This window comes from Prionailurus viverrinus, chromosome A2, assembly GCF_022837055.1.
Source record: "Prionailurus viverrinus isolate Anna chromosome A2, UM_Priviv_1.0, whole genome shotgun sequence".
In the NCBI taxonomy this organism is placed as follows: domain Eukaryota; kingdom Metazoa; phylum Chordata; class Mammalia; order Carnivora; family Felidae; genus Prionailurus; species Prionailurus viverrinus.
Window position 1 is genome coordinate 163,364,980 of NC_062562.1, and position 8,457 is coordinate 163,373,436.

Genomic DNA, 8,457 nt, shown 5'->3' on the forward strand with positions numbered 1-8,457 from the left:
GGATGCTTAACCGACTGGGTCACCCAGGTGCCCCTAAGTGTTGTTTTTTTTTTAATTATATATAAGTGCTTTACTGAATTTTATATATGATTTAGAAAATTGATAGGCTTTGGCTTGATGTATTATATTTACATTATATTTGTTTTACATATAAAACAATAGAAAATAGGTCTCTGTTACTGTTTTGACACAGAATATCTTATTTTTAGAAATAGATTACTGATATTAAGCAGGAGTTACCCACATTGTATTGTTCTTTAGCACACTTAAGGAACTGCGTAGAAACAAATCTGGAAGAATACAAAGCAAAGTCATAATGGCGTGTGTAGCAAGGTAGTGATGTTCACCCAAATCCCACGGCTCCACTGCATTTCCCAGCCTTACTGTAGTGAGGCCAGGGTTGTGGGACTATTCCTCATCAGTGGGTTGGGAGAGAAAGCCACATGAGGTTACTGCAAATCTGAGATGAAGGCAATGTAAACTCCATATTCTCTCTCCCCTGCTGTGATGGCTGCCACATAAATAAGAAGAAAGAGCATTTGAACGATTTCATCTTTAACTCTTTGGTTTGTTCTTCCTGAATGCCCACACTCGAATTATTACTGTAGACACGACTAGATCTTTGATCCCCAGAAGTGCGTCCCCTGAAATTACAGAGCTGGACAGGAAAGAAAAGCCAGGGTGCCAGGAAAGCCATGAGTGAGTTATTTCAAAATGCTTTAAGAGTTAATGACTGTTAACTTCCAGTCTGACTCCGGAAGTGGGCTTCTCTCAGGTTCCTCTTCCTGCAAACTTCTGTCTCTGCACAGCACCCCATTAGAGGTGCCCCTTCCATGCTCTTGTCCTCCCCAGTCCACACTTGCCTTTAGAACAGTCGCTACCACCAGTGAGAAAGAGGCTTAACTTCCGCAAGGGGCGGGGCTTTGCACTTGGGCAAACTTGAAACAGTGAGGACACAGCCCTGCAGAGAAGGGATCAAATCTGCCGCAGGCAGTCCTGCCTTTCTTTCCAGTCCAGCTGAAATCATTCGAACACTGGTGTTCCACTACTGGCAAGAAAACACGGTCCACCTGATAGCAAGTAACTACTGATTAAATTTCCTATTTTAACTGTTATTGTGTGCATGTGGCATAAATGAGAATGTCAGACACAGGCACATGGTGGGGCTCTTTTGCAGCAGGGAGTCTCTGTGGAGATTGAGAAGAGGAAGAAGATAGACTGCGCTTTTGTTTTATTTTCTTTCTCTTTGAGCTGAGCTGGCAAGTCACGGGTTTTAACAAGGAGTCATCTGGGTTTTTGTTTTTTTGTTTTTGTTGTTTGTTGTTTGGTTGTGGTTTTTTTGACAGTAAATCAGATAAGCTCACTTTCACGAAAAGTTCCTCAGTGTTGATTTCTACTTCCCAGGCTATGCTTAAAAAAAAAATTTTAAGAACAATTTTCCTGATTTTAAGGGAAACAATTTAGAGTGACTGCTTTGCCTGAAGTATAGTCAGTTTACAGGAACTGTAAACATCGTATAGTTTAGTTTACATGTTACTGGCAAACAGAGCTTCCTTAACATAAAGTCAGTGAAAAGAATTTGGACATTCCCATGTGCTCATGAGTTTTCTGTGCCTTGTCACTTTGGTATATGCTGTGAGAAAAAGAGCTCTTTAAGCAAAAGAGAAAAACTATCTGATGAAACAAAGCGATGTATAGGAAAAGGGATAGACCCTAGGGCTTCTTCATGCTGTTGAGGAAAGAAGAAAATGCAAGTAATTGATGGATTGAATGAAATGTATTTCTGGATTCAAAGATAGTATACTTGATTCATGGAGTCTCTTGCAAGGACTGCAAGGCAGAGTGGTGGGGTTGGAGAGAGAGGAGAGGTAGGGAAGAAGGGAGCAAGGTGGGGAAAGGAGAGAAGGAAAGAAAAGACTGAACCTCACATCTGGGGAAGGCAGATTTAGAGAGGAAGGTGAGAGAGGGAAATGGTGAGGCCAAAGAGAGCAGGAGGGGCAGGAGGTCTTGGGAGGATGGAGGAAGTAGAGAAGAGGTAGGTGTGGAGACCAGGAGCAGGTAGGGCTTACAAACTAAACCCGCTTCTGAACTCACTAGGTGACTTTGGGCAAGGGACTCTATTTCTCTGTAAGACAGATTAATTATCTCCCCCATCAGCTATGAGTAAACAAACGAGCCATGGGTATGACAGTGCTCTCGGAATACAAGAGTCTTTCATGATGCAGAACTAATAAACTAAAAACATAAATATAAATGTAAGTATATAAATGTATAGGGGCGCCTGGGTGGCGCAGTCGGTTGAGCGTCCGACTTCAGCCAGGTCACGATCTCGCGGTCTGTGAGTTCGAGCCCCGCGTCGGGCTCTGGGCTGATGGCTCAGAGCCTGGAGCCTGTTTCCGATTCTGTGTCTCCCTCTCTCTCTGCCCCTCTCCCGTTCATGCTCTGTCTCTCTCTGTCCCAAAAATAAATAAATGTTGAAAAAAAAATTTTTTTAAATAAATGTATAAATATAAATGTATAATATAACATATATTATACATTTATACATTGTATATATAATATTTATAAACATATATAATATATATTTATAATAACATTTATATATAATATATATATTATTGGTCTCTGGCCTCTCTGTCCCTCAGGAACAGCAATGGACCAACAGGGATGCAGTCATTCTGGTAAGAATATGAATTCTTGTGTGTGTGTGATTATTTTACCATATTTTCTGCCTATTTTATATAAAAATCATTCTACCCTCTCTAAGCAAAGCATAAGCTATCAGATGCTTCTTCATTAGAGAGAAAAATTTTATGCTGCTCATTCCAGTATTTCCCTGGTCCAGCCATTTCATTAGTGGTCAAGAACACACCCCAGCCCAGAGAAGTCAGAGGAACCATCTCTGACCTTGAAACGGAGTCAGGTTACTTAACCGACTGTGAGATGGAACTCACAGTCTTGACTACACATCTCTGATCTTCAGAAAATGTGTACTTTAGACAGCCAGTACGGGGTGATTTGGGCAAGCCTTGCATGACAAGATATGTTTCTTTTCTTTTTTTTTTTTTTAACATTTATTCATTTTTGAGAGAAAGAGCGTGAGCAGGGGTGGGGGTGGGCGGGGGCAGAGACTGAAGGAGACACAGAATCCGAAGCAGGCTCCAGGCTCTGAGTTGTCAGCACAAAGTCCGATGCGGGGCTTGAACTCACAGACCACAAGATCATGACTTGAGCTGAAGTCGGACACTTAACCAACTGAGCCATCCAGGCGCCCCATATGTTTCTAAATCCATCTCGTCCCCTGAGTATGTTTTTCTAAGATCCAACGTGGCATTCCTAGAGAAACTGAGATGTTTTAAAAATCATTGTTTGTTTTATTTGATAATGGAGTTAGCTTCTGTTTTAACAATACAGTGTATTGGAAGATTCTCTTTGCCCATAAGGTGGGAATATCTCCCATTGTTAAAAATATCCCATTGGCGTAAGCAGTATATTCATGACACTGCAAACTTGCTCTACAGAACCATGTATGAAGAACCAACACGCCAGAGGATCAGAGCTGAGAATCATGCTGGTGGGCAAAACAGGAACCGGCAAAAGTGCTACAGGGAACAGCATCCTCAGGATGCAAGCATTTGAATCGCGGCTGAGTGCCCAGTCCATCACTAAGACTTGCAGTAAACATGAGGGAAGCTGGGGAGGGAGGGAGATGGTCATTATTGACACACCGGATATGTTTTCTGGGAAGGACCACTCTGATTCCTTGTACAAAGAGGTGTGGAGATGCTACTTACTCTCTGCACCAGGACCCCATGTGCTGCTCCTGGTGGCCCAGCTGGGCCGATTCACCGACCAGGACCAGCAGGCCGTGCAGAGGGTGAAGGAGATCTTTGGAGAAGATGCCATGAGACACACAATTGTCCTCTTCACCCACAAGGAAGACCTGGAGGGAGAATCCGTGACGGATTACGTCCGCGACACAGATAACAAAGCCCTGTGCAAGGTGGTGGCAGCATGTGGGGGCAGAGTGTGTGCCTTTAACAACTGTGCTACAGGGAGTGATCGGGATGGCCAAGTGAGGGAGCTAATGGATGTGATTGAGGACCTGGTGTTGGAGAAAAGGGGTGACCACTATACCAATGGGCTCTACAGCCTAGTAACAGCATCAGAATGTGGACCTGTGTGGTCAGAGGAAAGGTTCAAGGATTTCAAAAGAGATCTTGTGAAGTACATGCAAATTCAGAGACGTTACTCAGCTGAATCAAATGGCCTGAAACAAGGCCTAATCAAAACATTCGTCTTTATTTTATTTTGTATTCATTTATTTGCCAAATTCCCAGTTCTGTTATTGTGTCCATTGTACAGAGTGTGCAACTTGTTTTACTGCTTTCTCGTTAGAATGTGCAGTTTGTTCTGTAGATTGCTGTTCTTTATAGCTGGAATATTGATGACAATTTTGAGAAAGATCACTGGGCTGGAATGAATAACTCGTAGAGCATAGTTACAGGTCAGCAATTATTTACTCACTGCCATATATGGGGTGAGTCCAGGTGCTTCCCCTGTAAAATGCAGTGCCTGACATCAGTAAATGTTTGAGATTCTGTAAAGTGTTTAAATCTTGACATTGCTTGGGGCACCTGGGGGGCTCAGTGGATTAAGTGTCTGACTTCAGCTCAGGTCATGATCTCACGCTTCATAGATTCAAGCCCCACGTTGGGCTCTGTGCTGACAGCTCAGAGCCTGGAGCCTGTTCAGATTCTGTCTCACTCTCTCTCTGCCCCTCCCCCACTCATACTCTCTCTACTTTCTCAATATAAATAAGTACACTTTAAAATAAATAAATATTTTTGAAAAACAAAGAAATGAGGGAAGGAAAATGGAGCACACCCAAAACTTCTCCAATAAGAATAGAAGAATGAAAATTAATAAATTCAATTCCCACACCAAAAAATACCCATGAAAAGGAAGTAAACTAAAGGAAAGTATGGAAATAATAAAGATAAAAACAAAAATTAATGTGGTGGGGAATAAAACATACAGGGCCTAATTAATAAATTAAAACTCTGGTTTGTTGAAAAAAAATAAACTACTCATCTTTTTGGATAAGAAAAGGGGAAAAGGACACAAATAAAATTTTCAATATGATAAGAGGTTGTGACAATTAATTAGAAGAAATTTTTAAAATTTAAGACTTCTTCACAAATAAATGTGAAGATCTGGATGAAATGGATAACTTTCCTGGGGAAATACAGATTAGCAAAACTATTTCCACTAGACAGATGAAGGTGAAATAGACCAATTTACATGGAAGAGATTGAGAAAGCCATTCAGGGACCACACCACAAAGTAAGTACCAAGGCCAGATGGTTTTGCATGGGAGTTCTTCTGAACCTTCAACATTCAGATAGTCCCAGTGCTCTTTAAATTGTTGCAGAACATTGGAAATGAAGGGAAATTTCCCTAACTGCTTTTTCAAAAGAAGTATAGCATTGATACCTAAGCTTGATAAAGACCATACAAAAAGATGAAACTATAAACCAATATCTCTCATGAGTATCAAAACAAAAATACCAAATAAAATACTAGCAAATAGACTCCAACACCACATTCTTAAACATAAATGAAAAATTGATTCGTTATTGGAAAATCTATTAATGTCATTCACCTTATCAATAGACTTAAGGAAAAATAATCATAAGGTTATTTCCATAGATGACTTGTGAAAGCCTTTGACAAAATTTAACAGCTATTCATGATAAATAATATAATAGCTATTCACTCAAGAAAAGAGTAGACAGGGGCACCTGGGTGGGTCAGTTGGTTACATGTCTGACTCAATTTCAGCTCAGGTCATGATCTCACAGTTCTTGGGATTGAGCAGCGCATCTGACTCTTTGGGACAGTGTGGAGCCTGCTTGGGATTCTCTCTTCCTCTCCCTGCCACTCCCCTGCTCACACATGCTCGCTCTCCCTCCCTCTCTCTCTCTCTCTCTTTCTCAAAATAAATTTTAAAAACTTTTATAAAAAGTGGAGAATACTTGTTTAAAATATTTATACACACACAAATACAAATTTGTGTATACAAATACAAATACAAACTACTGTAATCCAGTATCTCACTTACTTAACTGGGAATCACTGAAGATATATTGAGGAACAAAGCAAGCCATGTCCATCCTTTACTATTCAACATCGTGATAGACGTCTTAGCCAATGCAATGAGATAAGAGCAGTCAATTATGGGCATAAGACTAAATAAAAAAGAAGTGATAAACTGTGGTGATCCATAAGATGGAATCCTAGTCAGCAATTAAAGAGGACAAACTATGGACACACACCACATGGATGATTCTCAAAGTTTTTATGCTGAGTGAGTGAAGCCAGTCTCCAAAGGGACTTTGTTTTACTTATCTCTAAATTCTCAGTGTACTCTTTTGTTGTTGTTTTGTTTATTTATTTACTTTGAAACAGAGGAAAGGGAGAGTAAGCACAAGCAGGGGAGGGGAAGAAAGAGAGGGAGAGAGAGAATCCCAAGCAGGCTCCAAGCTGTCAGCGTAGAGCCCGATATGGGTCTCCAGCCCACCAATGGTGTGATCATGACCTGAGCTGAAATCAAAAGTCAGTCACTCAACCGACTGAGCCAGCCCGGTGCTCTTAGATTCTCATTGTAGTATTATGGTATAAAATCTACCCTGAAGTAAAACAATCAATGAATGTTAATGAATGGATAAATAGATATAAACTCTTAAAGCTGGAGAGAAGTGAATGTGTCGCACATGTCATTCTCCTATTGTGTGAACCACCATGTGTAATATCTATCAAGGACTTTCTACCTGCATTCTGCCATGGGAGACAAATGGACATCACTGCTCTCAAGGTATTTCAATATTTTTTAATGTTTATTTTATTTTTGAGAGAGACAGAGACAGAGACAGAGCATGAGTTGGGGAGGGGCAGGGAGAGAGGGAGACACAGAATCTGAAGCAAGCTCCAGGCTCCAAGCCCTCAGCACAGAGCCCATGCAGGGCTCATACTCATGAACTGTGCAATCATCACCTGAGCCGAAGACGGACACTTAATTGACTGACCCCTCAGGTGCCCCTCTCAGGGTATTTCACGTGGGACTCTCATCTCCCTAGTGCTTCTCAGGAGTAGAACCTTTGGCTTTGCCTCATCTACAGCATTAACCTGAATGCAAAGGTGACAATAATTGAATGTACTTAGGAAAGAATCGCTGTAGTTAAAGACATTTTTTTCAGATTAAACCTGTATTTACTTTTTATTGGGAGGTATGTGTGTCTCTTTGTTTAAATATTTGCTCACAGAAGGTTATAATACAGTAGGATGTTAAATTCATAATGGAACTTTGGCTAAAATTCCAATAATGAAAACAGTAGATGCAAAGTGTATGCACATTCTACAGTGAAACCAAATCTATCTCAATCTGAGTGACTATTTTTTTTAATTATTACTTCTTTTTAAAATTTTCATTCCTTAGTTAGCATATAGTGCAATAATTATTTCAGGAATAGAATCCAGTGACTCATCTCCTATATATAACACCCAGTGCTCATCCCAACAAGTGTCTTCCTTAATGCCCTTTACCCATTTAGCCCATCCCCCATCCACAACCCCTCCAGAAACCCTCTGTTCTCCATATTTAAGAGTCTCTTAGGTTTTGTCCCTCTCCCTGTTTTTATATTATTTTTTGCTTCCTTTCCCTTATGTTCATCTGTTTTATATCTTTGTGCCATACTGTCTTGATTATTACAGTTTTATAATACATCTTGAAATCTGGAATTGTGATGCCTCCAGCTTTGCTTTTCTTTCTCAAGATTGCTTTGGCTATTCGGGGTCTTTTATGTTTCCATACAAATTTTAGGATTGTTTGTTCCAGCTTTGTAAAAATGCTTGTGTTATTTTGTTAGGGATTGCATTGAATATGTAGATTGTTAGGGTACTATCAACATTTTAACAATATTTGTTATTCCAATGCATGAACATGGAATATTTTTCCATTTTTTGTGTCTTCTTCAATTTCTTTCATAAGCTTTCTATAATTTTCAGTGTATAGATTTATCACCTCTTTGGTTAGGTTTATTCCTAGGTATTTTATGGGTTTTGGTGCAGTTGTAAATGGGATTGATTCCTTGATTTCTCTTTCTGTTGCTTCATAACTGGTGTATAGATATGCAATCGATTTCTGTGCATTGATTTTATATCCTGTGACTTTTGAATTCATATATCAGTCCTAAGAATTCTTTGGAGGCATCTTTTGGGTTTTCCATATAGAGTATCATATCATCTGCAAATAGTGAAAGTTTGACTTCCTCCTTGCCAATTTGGATGCCTTTTATTCCTTTGTGTTGTCTGATTGCTAAGGCTAGGGCTTCCAATACTGTGTTGAATAACACTAGCAATAGTGGACATCCTTGTCCTTCTCCTGACCTTAGGGAG

The 8,457-nt window shown here is 40.1% G+C and overlaps 1 protein-coding gene across 2 annotated transcripts; it reads left to right on the plus strand.

Annotated features, from left to right (window-relative positions):
- The first annotated feature begins 797 nt into the window (after nt 1–797).
- On the plus strand, nt 798–4,749 carry GIMAP2 (GTPase, IMAP family member 2). 2 transcript variants are annotated; one of them, XM_047832100.1, is made up of 3 exons: nt 801–1,080; nt 2,646–2,681; nt 3,522–4,749. In XM_047832100.1, the coding sequence occupies exons 2-3, from the start codon at nt 2,654–2,656 to the stop codon at nt 4,481–4,483; spliced, it is 990 nt and encodes a 329-aa protein (XP_047688056.1). In that variant the 5' UTR covers nt 801–1,080; nt 2,646–2,653; the 3' UTR covers nt 4,484–4,749. The 2 variants fall into 2 exon arrangements, with proteins under 2 accessions (XP_047688065.1, XP_047688056.1); XM_047832109.1 differs by lacking the exon at nt 2,646–2,681 and having other exon boundaries at nt 798–1,080.
- The last annotated feature ends 3,708 nt before the right edge of the window (nt 4,750–8,457 follow it).

Coding starts and splice junctions, on each gene's coding strand:
- GIMAP2 (XM_047832100.1), top strand. CDS start 2,654: ATGGACCAACAGGGATGCAGTCATTCTG. Junction 2,682..3,521: donor ACAGGGATGCAGTCATTCTG/GTAAGAATATGA, acceptor CTTGCTCTACAG/AACCATGTATGAAGAACCAA.